The following is a 21,349-nucleotide window of genomic DNA, read 5'->3' on the forward strand; positions in this document are numbered from 1 at the left end:
CTATAGCTAATGTAACATAGCTGCTTCCATTCAGCAAGCTGCTGCCATTTATTCCAAAATTTAGAAATCTTATTTCTGAATCAATCTTGTTGATATTTGAATTCTGTCCAAAAAGTGATTGTTTTGTTGTATTCAAACAAACCCTTGCAACTGAGGCTTTTGAGGATGATAGAAAAAATTGTTCTTCCTTCTCAGAGTAATTCCCTCAGCCATAAGGTCAGAATCATTGTGGTTGTAATTTGAAAATGGGCAGCAGATAACAGGAAACAGCTCATAGGATCAGACTGTAAGATTGGATTGTTTACTAAAAAGAAGGTAAGGACAAAAAAAGCAGGCAAAAGATAGAGGGTGTTTTGTACGTACTTGGAATGTTAAAAGCAGACATTCTTTTCATGCTATTTTATGTGAAAAAAGGTATTATTCTGAATTATTATGAACAAAAGACTGTGCATACATGAGTGGGTAATAAGATGGGAAACTTTGTTTTTTGATACTATTTTTGTTTAGTTTTGTCTTGCAGAGTAGAATTACCTAATTACTTTAGGATGAAATGGAATTAAAACATGTATTTTCATTTTGAAAATGTGGAAAGAATTGACTTGATAGTCAACAGGATAGAGGGAGATGTCAAAATGAAGATTTATGATCCTGACTTTAGTTTTTGAGGTGTTTGCTCCTGTCAACCTCACATAGGAACTTAACTTGTGAGGATGCTGAGGTGTGCGTTGCCATTCGCTGTTCAGTAGAAATCAAAGGAGGGATGTTCTAACAGTGAGGAATCAAGGTATTCATGTATTACAGTTTTCTGTGGGAGAGCAAGGCTTGCTAGGCCAGTGAATGTGGATATTGGCTTCTCCTGGTAGTTTCTGAAGAAGTTCTGATTCCTTTCATGGGGAATGTGGTTGAGCTACTTTAGTTGTCAATTCACAGTCCCTCCCCAGTCTTCCTAAAGCTTGCATTACTTTTGAATACTTGAAACTTCAAGAGACTGTATGTAAGCGTAGGATATCATTATCAACTGTTTCATTTAATCCATAAGGAAAATATATCCAAGTTTATTTGCGGATTATCATTCTTGGCGGTTGAAAGGGAATTTCTTTTTTGGCTGTTTCTGGGTTTTGGTTTTCTACTGGCCCTTTGCTAAAGGCAAACAGCTCTGGAAAATCCAATGTACTGTGAAAAGAAATTAGTTCATATTGTTGTTAATTTTCTAAATCACAATAATTTTATTATGTCCTTGTTTGGTGACCTTCACCCATCTGCTAGCAGCTGAGAAATTCTAGATTTATGAACTGATAATCGAGGATGAAAAGTCAAACCTATTCTGAAGAGTGCCTGTTAAAAATCTGCCTTCCTTTTTTTTTTGTCTTTCTTTTTGTGTGTGTGATGACCATGGTCCTCATCTTTGTAGTGTTTCCAGGAAAAGAACTATACTTCAAGGCCAATGAATTACTACTTCTGCTTTGGCACATAGCCTATATATTTTTTTATCAGATTGCTTTTATTCTCAATTCAGGAATGAATGAAAAGATCTGTTTAAAAATGTTTAGATAGATATCTTTACGAAAGGGCTTTTAAATCAGATAAGGGGAGCTTAGGAACTGGTTCCCATAAGTTTACAGCAGAAGCTGTTTCACCAGCTGAAGTTCATTTCCTCCCATTCAGCTCCATGCACTGTAGCCAGCAGAAGACTGATCTGCTCTCAGGGCTACTTTAGCAACTGCTTGTAGCAGGGAGAGGTCATAGTTCAAGTGAGATGAAGTGCAAAAACTTCAAAATGTGGGGACAAAAGTGAGTATGAAGGATATAAGTAAAGGAAAGCAGATATTCTTTATCCAGGTAGAGTTAACATTTCATTGCTGCAGTTCTCAAATTGGTCTGGCACTATTGCAGAAGCATCTCCCAGAACAAGAGGGCAGTAATTTTGGTCCATTTCAGTCAGTAAAATCGTCAGAAAGTTCAGATGAACAAGGTGCAGATTGCATTCAAAATTAACAATTCTCATGCTTTGATGAGCCTTAGGGTATTTGTTTTGGTTTGGTTTTTAGCACCAGCTCCTGGAGACAAGGCTACCTACACAGGAATCTCTATATTCATTTTTTGGAATGTTTTGAGCCCTCTTGGCTGTGAAAAAAATAACTGAAAATGCAAGCCAAGAGATTTAAGTAAGGGGTTTGCTGATCATTTCATGACTTTAAGAAACCAGAGGCAAATAAATTCTTTCTTAATTAAGGGCAAGGGCTTTAAAGTAGTGTTTAAAAATATTTTTAGACATGAATCAAGATCTTTAGGTATTTGAACTTAGCAGTATAACTCCTTGGTACTTATCCAATGAAGAGTTTAGGGAAATGTGCACCTCTTAAAATCACACAAAGTTTGCCTTCAGTGGCATTGCTCACAAGATGAAAATTAAAAATTGATCCAAGTGCTTTGCTGGATCTGGGTCAAGTTACACCATCTTGTATAAGACTGAGCTGTGATACTTATCACCCCAAGACTTGATGTATTGCTGATACTCTGTGTCTAAGGCACCGACTATTTGCTGGATGATTTTCCCTCAAACAGGAGAAATGTGGGAGCATCATTCCCCTAAATTTGCTTTTTTCCTTGTCATTTTTACTTATTCCTTTCCTTCCTGTCTCTTTTTTCCCCCTCTAGTTTGCTTTTTCTTCTACCTGTCCTTTCTAATCTTTTGCAATTACTATGTTTGTTGCATATAACACAGGTACCACACATAAATGCAACAAGTTTTATGCAACAAGGATCAGCATTGTTCTTATGCTAGATAAAATCCACAAATATTTTCTAAAATCAATTCAGTTGCTTAGTTTGCATTAAAGGTGCAAATTTCTGTCAACAGATGATTCAGTTGTGTTACAGTAGTTTCTTACAGTGTTTAGTGAGGGATCAGGGTCCTCTTGCTCTGGGTTGTACTTACACGTACTGTCAGAGAACCACTGCTCTGATTTGGTCTGGGTGAATTGCTTCATGCCTTTATTTCAGTGCCCAGAGCATCACTGTTTATTTTCACATTCGCATTCCAGGGTGGGGAAAACATTTAATTTCAAATGCAAACTAGTTTCTGTAAGAAGTGCTTCTGTTACTTCTTTTGTGTAGCCAGTCTGAAAGTCCTTCAGTGGTTAAGGTTGCTGTGAAGTCTCTCTTAAGAACATGTTCTTTGAGGAATTTGGGTACTTTCCAGGAACTAAGAAAGCATTTAAATTGAATCTTAATCTCTGTATTAATGAGTCTTCTCTGTATTAATGCCTGGAGATCCCTGGGAACATTATAAACCTTGGCAAAATTGCTGCGGCCTCAAGTTTTATTTAGCACTGATGGTTTTAGGGATATTCATATTATTGATAAAAAGTAATGATTTGGGGGCATAAATACAGCTACTTTTAGTTGAGTGGATTATATTGAGTAAAGTACCATCAGCCTGTCTGTATTAGGCCCTAGGGAAATCTGATTGCTTTAACCATTTGTCTGTCCTAGGTAGACCTCTCTGAGATGCCTAGCTCTGGCTTAATATCACCAGGTCAGGTCCCCAAACTAGACAGTGTAAATGTCTTTATGACCTTAAATGTCAGGGATTCTACCAGGCTGATTCACCAACAAGTGAAGCTGAACTCATTTTTCTGTACAAAGGCACCACTGCAGTTCTGGAGCCTGGGCTCCATTCTGCAGCAGGCACAGAGGAAATCAAAACAAGTTTATGGCCTTGCAGTGCCTTTACATGGTTCTTGCCTTCAGCACTCTGTTTTCTGAAGTCTTCCCTAGCTGGAGCTCCCGTCATCTATTTCAGACTGTCAGGTACAGAGCATACTTGTAAGGAACAGGATTGTGAGGCAGAGCCTACCATTGCAGCTCCAGGTTTAGAAATCTCCTTGTCATGACAGGATCAGTGGGGAGGGTCTAGTGCATCTGTTTCATCACAGACCAAGCAGAGAGGATCTGCTCTCATGGTCATCTGAGCAGTTCCATGGTGGTAGCTTCTTCCCCCAGGTGCACTACTATCATATTTCTATTTTGTGATCCAAGCTGCCATGCAATAGAGAGCATGAAAACTGTAAGAGGATCATCATAGACCACAACACTTTTTGCAGCATTAACATTGCTGGTGAAATAGCAAAATAAATTAATAATAGATAATGTGTGCAGCAAGTCTGCCAGTAAACTCCTGCAAGGGAAGGTAAGCCCATTAAATAATTGTACCACCATCTGAATAGATGTTACACTTTGAGTATATTTGGTAAAAAGTGGCCTTTTCTTTCAGGATGTTCTCTCATGTCATGCACCCATCCAAGGTTAGAGTTCAGCTTCTCTTTTCTGCTTCCTCAGCCACTAACTTGCTAATATTTGAGTAGTAAATACCTCTGCTGGAGCCTGGGCTTGTTGATGTGAAGACCTCAAACCTTTTCCATGTGTGACTTTCTCTGGGGTTCAGCTTCACTTGGTGTTGTCCAGGAGATGCAGCTCATCTTGAAGCAAGCATTCCCTCAGCTACAGATGTGCTGACAGCACAGTGTGTTCCAGGGGGTCAGAGGACTGTCATGGGGGACATTTCTCAGCTTTTCCCTTCTTCTGAGAAGACCTGAGAACCTTCCTTCTGCCTTCCTTCTGACATTTGAGGGTAAACTCTTTGGTCCCATGCAAAGAATCCAGTCCTTACTCTTTTAAAGTCAGTGAGCAGCAAAATGTGCATGTATCCCTGCCTGCAAAAGCCTCATTGCTGGCTCTCACCTTCTATACACCATTTTACTTTTCCTTCCCTTCAAGAAAATGCATGGATAAAAGCTTTTGTCATTTCTGAAGGGAACCTCTGAAATTCTCTAGTAAGTGGTGTTTTGGTCTTACAAATATTGTTTGTTTACACGTAGTACTTATTTAGGATGCACTAATTACTTTCAGTAAATGAGGAACCTTTCAGCAGTCCTCAAGCCCATCTGATTCCAGTGTCTGGAATTACAGGGGAAGCTTTACCTTTGAATCACCCAGAGGTAGCAAAAAAGGCTTTGTGACTGACTAAGCTTTGGCTAGAATAGGCTGTTGCAAGACTGGACTTTATGGCTGAGCCACACTGAACCAGGTCTTCAAAAATACAACTCAGTTCCTGAGTTAGCTGTTGTTTCTACAGCATCCTGGGTTAGCTGTAGAAATATGCCATATTTTCTGTCTCAGTTGTTTATTTTATTTATTATTCCTGGGCAGACACAGTCTTTTGAATGAGTTATGTATAACACTTTGCCTGATGGGATCACGATCTTGCTTACATGCTTTGGATGGATATGATAAATAAAAATGGTGGTAATAACTAGCTAATTTCTGCCAACAAATAAGTACTTAGGTGGCTGGCTATTAGGCATTTTGCAGCTGCTCTGTTTCAGCTGTCAGTGTCAGGGCTCACTTATGAAAACTTACACCTAAATATTAATTATAGTCAGTGATGAGAAAGCATGGTTATAATCCTCATATGAGAAAACCCAAAGAACAGGGTTGGGAAGCAACAGTAATTAGCTCATTGCCAGTGGAACTAACTGTTAAGGAAGCTTCCCTGTCTGACCACCCCGGAGCCACTGTCAGTCACACTCCCACACCACCCCAGACTTTCACTGCTCGGACTGAAGCCCCTTCACATCGGACAGCTCCAGTGACCCCACGGGTGCCCCACTTGACTCACTGCACACCCCACACTCACAGTCAGACAAGTTTTCCTCACTGGCTCAGCCCTGGGTTTCCCATAGCAGAACCTCAGATGTCTAGATCCTTTAAGCAATTTAATCGTGACACAGTAACACAAAAACAGCTTGAGCTGGGTGCCTCCTTCCTTAGTGCTATCCAGCACTAAGGATTGTTTTCATGGAAATAGGTAGTAAAATCATCAGCATTAGTTTAATGGGTTTGTAGTTGTTTTGATTTTCTCCTACGAGAGAGTTGCTTCTCTGCAGCTTGTTGGGTTTTTTACTGAAAATAATTATGTTCAGTGGGAAATGACATTCTTGGAATGCAAGGTAAGTTCTGATTTTAAAAAAGGTAGCGAGTCAGGTTGGAGGAGAAATTAAGCTACATGGTTTTATTCATCAGTTGGTAACTGCCAAGCAGTATGAATAAAAAATGAACAAATAGAATTTCAGTGTACAATCAGTTTTATGATCTAATTTCTATAGAATATTCTCCACACAGGAACTGATTTAGTTGTTCTTATTTTCTGTGGATGCATTACTGCACACAAAGGGCCTGTTGCTATTTTTACCCTAAAATACGTGCACACTTTTTCTCTACATCTTAAAACAATGCATCAGATCTCTCAGATGCATTGGTAGCTGGATCAATAGCTGCACGAAAGAAATACAGAAATGCCTTCGTGGTTTAGGAGGTGAAGTTTGTGATTTCATCAGCATGTATAATGCGCGCATATTCTTCACCCTTTGCCTTAAGCTGCACTGCATGTTCTTGTTGTGGAAGTGAGAACCTGAACACAAAGGTCTGATAATGAAACCTATCACCTCCACTTCTGGCAGTAGAAGTTTTATGAAGGATTATGTATTCAAAAAGACCGTTTGTGGCATCTCCTGGTTTGAGCTTTGTCAGCCTCACAGTCCTGCCACTCTGCTTCCTACTGCTTCATCCCACTATAGGCAAGAACTTGTAGTGTTTTGGTTTACTCTACTTATTGTTGTTTAGTTTGTCTTGCCCTTATTTGTAATTATAGTAATTGTCCCTATTAAGGTCTCACAGACCTTTTTTTTTTTTTCAAGTTCTTTTTCGCAGCATCCCAGGATAAACCCAGTTTTAAGACGTAATGTTTGTTCCATAAGAACTTCTTAAAGAAAAAAGCTTTATCACTACATTACGTTTTGACCCTAGAAATAGGAAGAATCAGTAGCATAAACTTTATCCTTTATAAAAGAAGCACATTAAAATATGATTACTAAATCATGCTGGAGGATTTTGAAAATATGCTTATTTGTTTAATGAGTCTTATTTTGTCACTGTAGTTACAAGTGTGCATGGTGTGCATTTCTCTTGCACAAAGCTGTGTACCATTTTGATGAGATGGTTGGTAGCCTGCAAACCCAAAGGAAACATTGCAATTAGTTATTCCTGCAAAGGAATCATTGCAAATTAGTCTACAAAGGAACTGTTTGTAGGTGGTCAAAAGCGGGGTCGAGATGTGTCGGAGAATTTTTTGTGAAATTGTTCATGCAGAGCTTTTGGGACTTTTGTTGGCAGGAGGTCGCTGAGAACAGTTAGTCTGCTCACACATGATGACGCCTCTCCGTTGGTCAATGGAGCTGATCAGTGGCACCACTGGCAGCTGAGAGCCCTTGTGAGGTTTTGCATTTCTGCCATAAGGCCCATCTCCATGACTGAGGAGAGATTACAACATCTACTGCTTGAGACTCCTGGAGTGGGAATTTGTTTGAAAGAAGTCAAGAATGAGGTGTGGAATTTGCTATATGTCCACTAGATTTGAGATGTCTGTTGGTCTACTGTACAGTAAGTGCTGAGGTTCTGCCTTGTAGTAACACTGGTAGTATGGAAATCTGTAAGGTCTCGTCTGCCTCAGTAGTCGGGTTGATGGGCTCTGAGGTCCCCCAAGCTTCTCTTCTGCATCTTGTTTGCTTGTTGTAAAAGAACATCTGGCAGCCAGTACAAGCAGAGAAAATCTCCCTAGAAGCTATTTTTTAAGGAAAAAGTCTTGACTTGGGATATATGGAGACAAGTCTGTCATGCCAAATCGGGAATGAACATTAGAGGCTGAGAGATAAAAGAAATTTGGTGTAAATCACCTGACATTCACAGGCCCAAGTTGTGCCTGTATCTGTTGCTTGTGAGCTCCTGTATTTTTTGTTTTTCTTATTATATATATAAAGATATAAAAGGAAAAAAAAGGAAAAGTTACAAAGAAATTATCCTCAGCCAGAGGAGAAAATCATTAATGTCATACAAATGTGCCTGATCAGCTACTCCAAGCTGATCCAATTCTGTAGTTGTGTGTGGTCAACTAATCTAGAATTTCAGTTTTTCTGGAACACAGAAAAAGAGGTTTCAGGGACTTTTTAGTGGTGTGTGTGTTAACACCACTGAACCTGTCAGATGATTTGGATCTTTTATAGAATATTCCTTCTGCTTACCCTGCAGCATTAAAAGTTTCAAGTGTTGATTTTGAAGGATGAGATCTGTATTAAATCAGAGTTGGAATATATCTGTCTTACTCTGCCAAAACTCAGACCTGGAACATACTGTGAAACAGGCACACAACATGTGGGAGACTGAAAAGTTATTCATGCAGGAAATTTCAAAGCACTGTGGGATTCAATTCTTCAGTGTAACTCACTCATTCTGTAACCACAGTTTCACTATACTTTGGGGTTTTTTACATGTAAGCTTTCAGCAATGAGAATGAACAATTGCCAAAGCTATAGGAACTGTCAGTAGCTCTGGGGCTAAACTGAGGGACAATGTAGGTGTGAGAGTTTTATTTACTGTGTGTCTCAACTTTTTCCTATTTGAAAATTCACTTGGTCTTGTGGAAGACATAATGTATCTGATGAGATGCAGCCATGGTGTGTTGGATTTCTCCAGCATCTCTAGGATGCAGCTTTATGCCAAGGGTGGGATCTGGAGTAGGGTGGGAAAAAAAAAATCAAGGACAGGTCTTGTTCCACAGGTACACCCTTTGGCAACTCCTACTCCTTTCAGATTGTGGGAGCTGAGTTAAAGCAACAGATCTTCCACTGTTAAAATGCTAGCAGTAATTAAGTTGACAAGCAGTTTTAATGATCAAAAGGAAATTAACACAAAATTACGTTATCCTTTCCACACATATATATTCGTGTGTTAGGGAATTGCTGTTCCTGACTCCATCAACATTGATCAAGCCCATTATTCTGCTCTAGGTTTTTTTGACAGCAACTAAAACTGAGAGCACTTGAAATTAAAGCTACATTTCATCTCTATTAACTCTAACAGAAGTAACATCTGGGTTGCCGTAGACACAATTATCACTAGTTACAGAAGCGTGTGTATCAGCACTCCATTTCACTAACAAATACCTCTCTCCTGTTGGTCTCATAAAGCACTTTTTGTTTAAATGAAGTATAATCTGACATGGCAAATAAAGTGCTTGCAAGTAGCATAGCACCTGGTATATTATTGCAGTTGCTACAGTGAGTTCAATGAGGCAATGAGAAGCAACAATGACAAGTGAAAAAGTCAGGAATGGCCCAGAGATGTGTCTCATTGGGTTTGGGTTCTTCCGCTGTTGTTATCTCCTCTATCCAGAGGCCATCCTCACCTGCCAGCACTGGAGGGGGAGATCCCCGTCCTACTGAAGGCACAGGGAGGTGGGCACTGGTGTTAGTGCAACAAGGACTTTTATGCAGTGGTTGAAGCACTGGTCACAGATGTGTCCATGGCAGAGCTCAGGTACTCTTGTCAGGACCACCAGTGTGGTCTCTGACTCTAGTCCTGGAAAAAAGACAAACTGCCTTGAAGTTTGTGATTTTGACTGCCATAGCGAGGTAGTCTCCTGTCCTTGTTTTCAGGCTTTTGCTTTAGAGAAAGTGCTGGCCAAAAGCACACGACTCCTTGATAATCGCCATTTGCTTTGGTAGGCCCACAAAAGCTGCAGCAGCTGTTTCTCCCCTTGGCATAGCAAAGCTGAGAAGGCAGAGTCAAGGGCTGGACAAAGTGTGAAGCCTTGAATGTTCTCCCTGATTTATTGACCCTTTGCGCAGCACCAGGCAGTTGCATTTCCTCACTGTCACCCATTTTTCTGTCAGGAAAGTGTGCAGCAGAGTTCCACAGGTTAAAAAAAACAATATACCAGACCTTTACCCCTTTCCAAACTTGAAACTTAAAACACAAGCAACCAACCAATAAAATAAATACCACAACCCTGGAATAAAATAGTGAAATCTGTTTGTTGGGAGAAATATTGCCAGGGGCATCAGCACTGCAGCCCATTTTGAAAACAGCTGCTTATTCATAGTTAGGTTACCTAAAAAATATGGGACAACAGAGACATGCTACTGCAAAGGCCTTTGGCAGCCATAACTTTTTGTTCATACAGAAATTCTTCATTTGCATGTAAAAGGGGGATATGAAAACAGAATTTCATAGACACAACTTTTATTTAAGAAGACCTTTGGTAAATGCATGCTTTCTGTTCAGCCTATGTTTGAGCATATGAGTTAAAAATTGCCTAGCAAACTGTCTTTTTGCTTAGTTTTTGAAGTCTCTAACATGTCTCTATGCTTAAGAACCCTTACTGTTGAAAAGCTGCACAGTTAGGTGGCACAGAATCACAGAATATTCTGAGTTGGAAGGGACCCATAAGTATCACTGAGTCTAACTCTTAAGTGCGTGACCCATACGGGGATCAAACCCACAACCATGGTGTTATTAGCACCATACTCTGACCAATGGAGCTAATCTTCAGAAGACAGAATGTGACCAGATTATTAGGTGCTACGTTTCTGTGGTATTTCAGCCTAAAAGTGAGCTTCTGGCAGCAAAAGATGGGACATGATGCTTGTTATCTTGCACCTTGGGCCGTGGTTCACACTGGCACAAGGGAGCATAAGAAGCTGAAGGCAACCTGTGTGTCATGGCAATGTAAGGTGCCAGACAGAGGAGATGCAAGCCAACAGTTTTTGGCATATTGCTACTTGAATTTGAAAGGGCAGATACAAAACCGACAAAGACTGCAATACTGCAAAGGAAGTTGGGTCTTCACGTTCGTATGACATTTGTTCAACTGTGAAAGGGCACTGCAGGGACAACAAGAACGTAGTGTCAGTGTTGCTTGCAGAGTTGGGGGCTGTGTCATAGATTTGATTAAGTACAAGCAACACATGCATACAATCAGTTTTACAATTTGAAATACAGCTATTTGAGAACACAATGAAACTATTATGTAAGCTTCCTATTAGAACATATGTTACTGATTTAAAAAACATTCAGACTTTAAACGTTTTTGTTTCAGATGTCAGAATTATCTGTACAACCAAACCATTGTGTGCTGACATTGACCATATTGTCATTATCACAGTGCGGCTTGATATATTCCACTTGATTTCTGTAGATCAGAGACTGGATTCTTTTTTTCCTTTATTTTGTAAGGTTGTAGTTTGGATACTCTTTTACGGTCTAAATCTCTCTGATTACCAGTGTGTTCCTTTTCAGACCAACCTTTAAAAAAATAAAATCCACATCAATGGCTATTTTAGATGTATTGCTTCTGAAGATTTATTCGACAGATGCACACATGCTTTGAGACACTGTTTGCAAGTTCAGTGGATTAGTGCTTTATTTCTAGGTGAATGATTCAAAACCAATTTCCAGAAGAAACTGTGGGTTTCAAGGTGATGAATGTGTTCAGGGTTGTGCTGTTGTGTTTACTGGGTAGCCTGGGCTCAGTGGAGCTATTCAAGATTTATTGTGGTGAAACCAAGAGCAGGATTTGGCTCTTCAGGTCTGGTCTTCATCCAGTAAAATTTTGGCTGGAGAAAATCAATCCCTGAAGAACAGAGATGTTGGATTAATGGAAGAACACATTATTTCTCAAACTTGTTATTAGGTGTTGTAAGCCAAACTGTTCATTGCCCCTCTGCTCTCTCCCTAGTCTGAGGGAGTGATGACAAGATGGGAGCATCAGATTTTGTGGGAAAAATCCTAAATGGTTGTGCACAAATGGGGAGGGTGTTGCCAAGACCCATACAGAAATGCAGAGCTGTCTGATGAGTTCCCATTCCTGCAGCAGTATCTGGAGATAGTTGGAACCCAAGTTTCAAATCCTTCAGTTTATTAATATTATTTTCTCCAAATCAATTATAAATGCAAATTTGTGGGTTAAAGGTTAAAGTCTATGTTGATTCCTTGGCGCTTTTGGATATTAAAAACATGATCTAGTATTCAGTGCATGTTCTGCAGGCAATCATGTAGGAGTGTGTGTGGAGTAGCATGTGTGGAGTGTGCTCTGGTTTGGCAGCTTCAGGAGCTGTAATTCTCTGTTTATCACAACCACACATATGACATACACATTCCCACCCCATGCTCCATCTCTCTGCCTCAAACCTGACTTGAATAAACCATAGCAGAGGTGAGCAGGATATATAATGGCTTTGCTTATTAATTCTTTCCCCTTCTTGTAAACTTCCCATCTTCCATGTCACTTGGTACAGGACATTTGTTCACTGGAATTGGATTACCTAATGTGTATATTAATGGGAGCTATGTTTCCTCTACAGCATCCTCTAGTTCCTTCTGTATGTTCTTTGTTGTTTGCACATCACTGGAGCACTCCTGTGCTGTGTCATATGACCCATTACCACCAGCTTTGTACAATATTTCATATTTTTTCTCTCAGCTATCAAACTTTCCAGTCATGCTCTCTACCCTGTTTTTGGAATAGATGCTGTAATTTTCTATACATTTATATCATGCCTAATACAGGAGAGCCCTGGTCTCTGATGTGTCTCATTAATTTCAGACTCAACCAATGATTATTTGGGGGGGGCTGTTTTGTTACACAATGTGTATAATTATAGGGGATTTTCTCTCTTTACTGCATTGATAAATTGTTATTAAGAGTTTATTATTATATTCAAATAGTTTACCCTAGTAGGTCATTATTAGAGTGCAGATTCCCATTCATTCAATTTCTTGTTAAAAGGTCATGAGATGCATCTCCCCAGTTTGGGTTGATCTCACCCTCTGCACTTAAAATAAATGAAAACATGCCTGTGTGTACAGTTGCACTCCCATGGTGGTCACGCGTGCTCACACAACTCTTCACTTTGCTCTTAACGCCTCCAAGGTGGATGTGCCAGCAGTAGAGTTGGTCCCAGAGGAGACACTCCCATCTCTTGGAAGCTCTTAAGTTATCTTCTCACCAGCCAAAATATTTCAGAAGAATTTTCAGAAATGCAGGTGCACGCGGTTGTCAGGAGCAGCTTGCTTTATGTGACCATTTCACCTTACAGCAACCCTGCTCTCGAGGGCAGTTATCTCTCTAGTAATTAACAAGGGAATTTTCTCTGATACTGCAGTGTGAGTCATGCAGCTTCCAAAAGATTAGTTTGTTAGTTACTGAATAAAATATTTGCAGATGTACTTATATGTGATAACATCTCTGACTGGGGATGACTCATTACGGATGCAGGAATAAAGATCTGCAGGGCCAAAATATGACTGCACAATCCAGAATTTTAGGCTCCTTTAGCAGCTCCATGACCCCAGTGTCAGCGAGAGGAATTTAGTTCTGCAGTCAGGCCTGGACAAAGGAAAAGGTCCTTTTGCCTCTTCTCACAATGTTAGCAAGGAAGGAGAGAAAGCAGTCATTTGCTCTTCATAAGAGCTGGAATGCCGCTCTTGAGGGGCAGGGGAGAAGATACCTTGGCTTGCTAACTCCATTTCCTTAAATAGAGAGCAAAATTAGGCCAAACAATACCAAAAATTGCAAGAAAATTCATGCTTTCTTAGTATTTTGTTTCATGACTTAAAGATGAGCTTTGAGACAGCCAACTTCAGCCTCACAAGAAACCACTTCACATAAGCTTCCATGTTTTTTTCTTTTCTGCAGTATCTGTTTAAGCATTTTTCTAATAGCAAAGGCCCTGCTATCAAACACTGGGTTGCATTGCAAACATGCAGCAGTTCTTCCTTTTGCAATTACCCAGAATATGGGATATACAACCTAATTCCTTTGTCTGGAATACAGATACTAATCTTTGATACTAAACTTTAATTAGTATCAGCCTTAAATGTGCTACTCCTGGCTTGCACCAGTTAGCTGTAGGAGAGTCAGGCTCCAACAGACTATACACTTGGCAGCATAAATTGTTAAGAGTAAGGTAAGTAGGTTTTCGAAGTCATTTCAGTTAGTGTCTTCTTCTGGTGGTGTCCACAGCAGGAGAATGCTTAAAGACTTGTTAGCTTATAATTCATAGCTAATTTGTGCTCTGTGTGATGTACCAGAGAGTGGGAGTAGGGACTGGCCCCATTTGTGACCACTGGGTTTAACCATAGTTGGCACTGGAACTGAAAAGTGTGACACACAGAGGCAAATATGATTTAACTCTGGAAGTCTTTGAGTTCTGAGTCAAAGCAGGGGACTCCTACAAATGCATGAAGGTTTTAGGACTAGAGGGGGATAACTGTTCTTTGGGGCCTTGTGTAAAAACTGAGTGGGAATTAATTCTTTACTCTGCTTTGGCATTCTTTTTATTGACAGAGAAACATTAGGAACAAACATATTACTGCAATCTCCTTCTGTGGCAAAAAACCTTCAGTTAGAAAATTCAAGGCAAAGAAAATATGAAAATAAAATCCACTAACCATGTCTTACCATACCATATGTCAAGTAATCAGGTTAGGATTGTCTTCAGTTTTGCTGGCCTAATAAACAAAGATCTATCAAAAGCATTGTTTCAATGGCACAAAAATGAGAGTGATTACCTCCTTTTATGTATTTTCAGTGGTTTACAGAAAAGAAAATTCTGCACCAAAATTAGCCTGAAATTTGAAAATCTCCTCAGTGCTTGAAGTGGGTCATGAAATGAGCAATGTAATCCCTTCATATTATTCTTAATGCCATATTTGTGTTTATGGATGTGTTGTCCTTGCTTGATGGTAGGTTCTGTTTGTGTAATTTAATTTCTTTCTTATTATAAGCATGCAGCTTGCAAATCTAATAATAAATTTTCTGTAAATATTACTTTGGGAGGCATCTGTTCCTTAAGGAAGCCTTAGAATTCCTTTTTGTTTTATTTATAAAATATACACAATGTAAACAGTCCCTGGAAGATCTTATGCGAGGCCAGGGATGTGATGAGATACAGGGACATTACGATCCTTCGGGTCAGGCAAATATGAATTAGGACTTGGAAAGAAATTTTTTTAGGGGTTTATCTGGTCACAGAAGTGACACCGTGGCAAGTGTTCCCTGTTGCCATATAGCTAAGGGATAAGTTAAAGTTTGCAGAAGGAATCATATAATTTATACATGAAAGGAGTTTCTGTGCATGGGGGCCTTTCTTCATCCTTGTGTCAGTATAGGCAAGCTGCCTGGATGCACAGAATTCAGTGGAGAAATTGTGGTTTATGTCAGTTGGGAATTTTTTCCTGTAAGGAGGAGTAGCCTTAGACAGAAACAGATGTGTTGTATGACTGAGATTTTTCTTTTTTGCCTTGTTCTGGCCATTAATTAAGCTGCACTGTTTGCACTTAAAAAATTATAAAATGTTGCATAAACACATTGTATGGTGTATCCATTGTGAGCTTACTTAAATTGGCAGTGTTCAAGAAAGGGATAATTAGAGGCACCCAATGCCTGCGGCCCCTGCAGTGATAGAGGATGAATGAAGTGAGATAGATCTGAATGATGTCCATGGACATATCAGTCCCTAGAAGGCAGAGGGATGAAAATCCCCAGTTTTGGTACATCACAGGAGAGAGGCATCTGGGGATATTTTTCCATGCATCCATCCTCCATTCAGCCTTATGCAGTCTCCTTTCTCCTGACATGGCCCTTCCCAAGTATTCAGGTAGTGGAGAAACAACAAAAGCCACAGACAAATATACATCTATCTCCACTGGTTAAAGCACTCCTTCCTGACCTCTTGAACTGGTTGAGTGCACAGTATCCCTGAAGCAGGCAGTTTACCTACAGGTTTTCTTCTGCAGAACTGTATCAAAGCTGTGTGATGTTCTCAGAGAGCAATGCAAAGCTGCTCTTGTTCTTTGTCATCTATAAAGAGAAGACATGAGTATATGAACTGTTACCTTTATTCCAAGATCAGAAGGGACCCCACGGCATATATCTTCTTAAATTTTCCCTAGAAAATTTAATGGATATTATAGGAATGGATATTATAAAATATAGTTAACCCACAATTCTGAAGTCCAAGAATCTCCATCTAAGAACTATTTGACTGTTTGGATGTGGACCTAAGCAACTAGTCCCCCCTTGAGCATGGGTGTTGGAGAAGATGACCTCTCGGGGTCCCTTCCAACCTCAGCCATTGCTGTGGTTCTGTGAACTCCATGCTAACTTCTACTTCCTCTGATAAACTGTCCTCATATTTTGTTCCCTGCTGTTTAGTTCAGATAGCCTGATATCATGACTACAGTAGAGAATTCTGGGCTTTTAGTTGGTTTGGGATTTGATAAAGTGTTATATTTTGTTTATGTTAGAATAGGGGCTTTATGCAACTTAATGTTACTAAACATGGAAGCTGATTAAGGCCCTAGTTTGATTTGCCACCTTTTTTGCATTATCTTTGTATTGTGCACCATTGCAATGTAGTGGGCTATTACATATACATGGAATTAAGCATGTGGTTTTCTGGGTTAGGGCCAGAAAGTTTAGATTTCATGTAAATGATCCCTTATTTATATTTTGCTACATCTACGGAGTGGGAAAATAGGATGGAAAGGATTATAATTTTCTGCTAATTCGAAATGTTATTTGGCAAGAATGCTATTCCTTTCAATTGCAAAATCAGAAGAAAGGTAACTCCGTAAAAGGATAAAGTGAGATGACTCTGCAGTCAGCTCAGATATGTTCATATGTGTTCTGTGTGTAGATCAAAGGATGCCAACGTAAGAAAACCTCACTTAATCTTTAGCAACTGCCAGTGATTTATGGCAGAATTACCATAACATAGTGCTTGGAATAATCTTAATCAAACTGAACTAGGGTGACATGTTGTCATGTCTTAGACAAAGATGTCTAAGAGAGAGAGGAGTAGAGGGGTATAATTTTATTCCCTGCTTTTGAAGGTGAACATTTTTAATGACATTTCTTGTAAACAGTGTGAGATTTGAAGTATGTAGCAGTGGTCTAGTCTTAGTAAAAAGAAAGGAAGTCTTGACTTTCTTCATCCATTCAAATAGAGCTTGATGTATTTTTATTTTTTTTATCAGGGATCTTGGAACTTCATTGTCCCACCTCTATGTCCTGTGGATGGCTTGCTGTGGGCTCTCAGATTTAGATGGGATCTCTTCCTGCAGCTCTCTAAAAGTAAGTATACACGTGTCCTGCCAAATGACAATCTCAGAACTATCTTCAGTTGATACTCTTTGCTTCTAGTGTTTGTTCTCACCCTTTGTTTTCGTAAAGGGCTTTGGTGTGATGCTTTGAATTGCATGTTTAAAAGATGCTACAATATAGCTTTTTTAAAATGAGGTGTAACAGTCTGGTTTGATCCTGAATACGCATAAAACATAGTGTTTGTTGCCATATTAGCCCCAGTTGTTTAGGGTGACAACAGCCACGCTTGAAAAATGTTCACTTCCTTGCTAATTTCATCCTGTAAAATCTTGTATTTCAAGTATTAGAAAACAGTTTGCAAAGCTTGAGTGTTACTTGTGCAAGCCTGTGGTTTACATATTTATTCTCTTCTGCTGAGGAACTCTACATAGCCTATAACAATATCTCTGAGCTGAGCCAGCTGACCTGGCTAGATCACCTCGAGGTTTTGGACCTGGAAGGGAACAATATTGAGGACATCGACCAGATGCAGTACTTGAGACTTTGTTGCAAGCTAAGCCACCTGACAGTGGAGGGCAACCTTATTTGCCTGAAGCCAAATGCAGAATCTGCAGAGGTGAGGACTTGGTTTGCACATATTGTGTTAATTTTTTGTCAGTGCTTTTTAACTTTGAGTTGGAAATGAAAAACATTTCGCATCTTTTTATTGTATCATTCTAAGTAATGGCATGGGATGTATTTCTCACCTTTCATTTCTGATTTTGTGGTCTCATGGGCGTGATGTCCAAGATGACCACAAATTAAATACAAGAGTGCTAGTAAAGACTCGGGCCTGTTTCCTAGCAATGTGATCCTTCTTACCTGTGAGAACAGGACTAAACTAGGAATAAGCTGTTCACATCTGTCTTCTCACTGCTTGCAGTGCAAACAGGCATCTGAAAGGATGAGCTTGGACCCCAGCTGTGTGGATCCTTCTGAACTGTAGGGATCTTGCAGCGGGTTAGAAAGTAGTCAATATTTTTCTGACAAGATGTGCCCAATCACAAGGTTTCAATTCACCCTGATCTCTACTGGAAAGACAGCACAGTTGAGCACACACAGTCCAGGAGGTTCCTGCAGAGCACTAATGACAACCTTTTGACACAGGTAGTGGAAGAGCCAGCGAGGAGGGGTGTGCAGCTCGACCTTGTACTGATAAACAAGGAAAGACTGGTTTGGGGATACAAAGGTTGGGGACAGCCTTGGCTGCAGTGACCATGAGATGATGGAGTACAGGATCCTGAGTGGAGGAAGCTGGGCAATGAATAGGATTACAACCCTTGACTTCGGGAGAGCTAACTTTGGCCCCCTCAAGGACTTATTAGGAAGAATCCCATGGGTTAAGGATCTAGAAGATAGAGGGGTTCAAGAGAGCTGGTTAATAATCAAGCTTCACTTCCTCTAAGCTCAAGACTGGTGGATCCCTATGAGTAAGAAATCAAGCAAAGGGGCAGGAGACCTGAATGGATGAGCATGGAGCATCTGGCAAAACTCAAAAGGAAGAAGGAAGTTTATGGAATGTGGAAAATACAGGCCACTTGTAAGGAATACAGAAAGATAGTATTTCAACTATATAGGAATATAGTATACAGGAATGTGATGAAGAAGGCTAAGTCCCACTTGAAATTTAGTCTGGCAAAGGTTATCAAGGACAACAAGAAGGGCTTGTTCAATTACATCAGTAGCAAAAAGAAGATTAAGGAGACCTGGGGATCCTGGTGAACAGCAAGCTGTCCATGAGCCAGCACTGTGTCCCTGTGGCCAAGAAGGTCAATGGTTTCATTGGGTGCATAAGAAAGAGCATTGCCAGCAGGTCAAGGGGGGTGATCCTGCCCCTCTACGCTGCCCTGGTGAGACCTCACCTGGGATGCTGTGTACAGTTCTGGGCTTCCCAGCTCCAAAAGAGACAAGACACTGCTGGAGAGGGTCCAACGGAGGGCCAGGGAGATGATTAGGGGACTGGAGCCCTTTGCTTATGAGGAAAGACTGAGAGAGCTGGGCCTGTTTAGCCTGGAGGAGACTGAGAGGGGATCTTGTCAATGCATACAAATATCTCAAAGGCAAGTGTTAAGAGGAAGGGGCCAGACTCTTTTCACTTGTGCCCAGCAACAGGACAAGGGGCAACAGACACAAACTGAAACACAGGGAGTTCCATCTGAATATGAGGAAAAACTTATTTACTTGGAATGTGACAGAGCGCTGGAACAGGCTGCCCAAAGGGCTGTAGAGTCTCCTTCCCTGGAAATACTCAAAACCCACCTGGGCATGATCCTGTAAAACCTGCTCTAGGTGAACCTGCTGTAGCAGAGGGGTTGAACTAGAAGATCTCCAAAAGTCTCTTCCAACCCCCATTCTGTGATTCTATGATTCTGTAATTAGATATCCATTTTTTGAGGCTTTTGCATTTCCTTTGGAGATTCTCCAGTCCAAAAACAAGTACTTCAACACCACCATGCTCAAAAGTTGAACCCTCAGAAAATGATGCTACTATGTTGTAGGAACTGCTTGTTGCCCTTTCCCCTGAAGTGTTAAAATCAAATGATTAAAAAGACCTTCATAAAAAGCTGAGGATACAAAATACAGCGGTTCACCTCTTACGTACTGAAATGATAAAATAATTTCTGCTGAGGTATTTTGTTGAGGGCATGAGATCCTCTGTGTCACAAAGATGAGAACACAGTAATACATTATCTGATTTGGGTTTCAGGGCAGTCAACAAGCAAAGCACAGCAAGGGAGATCTAATTCTACATGAACAGTCTCAGAGCTGTATTATTCTCTTTCACTTTCTCCTGCTTCATAAAAAAGTATTACTGGGTTATTAAAAAAAAGCATCTTGGCATGTACTGAGCAGGGAACTGGAGGAAAATAAGAGTTTCAAACACTTGGCCACAAAAGACCGTTCCTCATTTTGGTCGCATAATTTCTAATGCATGTCATTGACTGTTTATGGCCAGTGCACCAACATACTGGCATCCAGGTCTTTTGGAAGGTCAGAGGCCTATGCACACACAGACAGAGCCATGGAACACACAGCACTCACTAAGGATGGTGCAATTCCCTATGGCACCATAAAGAACTGGTAATGCAGGGTTCAAAAATCAGAGCAGGAGCTGACACTGTGATCCCACTGTGCCATTTTCCATAGCTTCACTATGCATTTCAAAGTAATCATACCCATGCTGTTTATCTGCCTTAGAGGTAAGGTTTGATATTTGTCCTGTACTTAGACTTGAAAACAGGTGCTAACAGTAAAACTCAATCATGTAGTAGATGTGTATTTTTTAAATCTTGGCACTTTTTAGATGCATGAGTTAATAGCATTTTTCAGATGTAATTGTTGGCTTGATCATACCACTCAGTAAAAGGGGCCATGGAAGGCAGCTCTTTAGCTGTCATAATTTTCCTCTCTGGAATTCAAGAGAAAATGTTATATACTTGCCTTTCTCTTTTGAAATGGTGAAAGTATACTTAAGAGACCACACTTGTAACTACTTGTAATCAAAATAATTTCTCCATCAACATTCCTTCGTTATGGAAGATGCAATCATGAGAGGAAAAAAACATGTTCCCACAGTAAGAAAGCACTGCCTGCTAGTGATGGACAAAGCATGTCTATTTATTCTTTTTACTCCCGTGAAGTTAAATACAACTTCTGACACTTCCTTATTATAGCTTCCTACCATGGAAATAGTGCAGGATGTCCTAATGGTGCAGAAAGTCTGATTCTACTCCGTTGTCATTCCTGCTCAATGCAAATGACGATTTTGGAGGATGTAGTTTTCGTTTGGTATCTTCAGTCCTTAAATATACTTGTAATGGAGAAATGTCAGATTTCCTGTGGCTTGTTCAGAGGAGGAAATCAGTCCTTGGGATGCTGTTGCATGTTGTCACATAACAGGAGTGCAAAGAGGAGTGGTATGTGGTGGTGTGCTCTACTGCTCGTCTTCACACAGAATGGCTGTCTCTACTTCTGTGCAAACAGTTGCGTTCAAATGCCAGGCAGAGTTTGTTGAGGGAGTCTGCACAACTGTGTGTTTTACACTGAGTTGTAGCAGAGACAGACTGTGAGTTCACTCTAGTCTCCCACCCAGTGTCTGTATTGGGAAGCTGCTTTGCCCTCAGGTGGTTACAAAGTAGATCCAGCCCTTGGCTGCCAAGAGTTTCTCCATGGACTTTGTTGCTTTTGTGGTTTCAACTGATGTTTACATTTCTTCAGGGTATAGAAAAGCCACTCGAAATATAGAAAAGAATAGATGTGGGCTTACTTTGGTGTGCCCTAGATGGCTAGCTCTAATTTCTCAAGCTC

General features: G+C 40.3%; 1 protein-coding gene across 11 annotated transcripts in view; it reads left to right on the forward strand.

The window, feature by feature from the left end:
• LRRC56 (leucine rich repeat containing 56) overlaps positions 1–21,349 on the forward strand; it is an 85,523-nt gene that overhangs the window by 46,989 nt on the left and 17,185 nt on the right. For all 11 annotated transcript variants that reach the window (XM_051804353.1, XM_051804355.1, XM_051804354.1 and 8 more), the window contains 2 exons: positions 16,936–17,032; positions 17,421–17,618. In XM_051804353.1, coding sequence (XP_051660313.1) covers positions 16,936–17,032; positions 17,421–17,618 — 295 coding nt within the window. The remainder of the gene's footprint in view (positions 1–16,935; positions 17,033–17,420; positions 17,619–21,349) is intronic.

This window comes from Manacus candei, unplaced genomic scaffold, assembly GCF_025592945.1.
Source record: "Manacus candei isolate 608988 ecotype Guabito, Panama unplaced genomic scaffold, ASM2559294v1 h1tg000060l, whole genome shotgun sequence".
NCBI lineage: Eukaryota > Metazoa > Chordata > Aves > Passeriformes > Pipridae > Manacus > Manacus candei.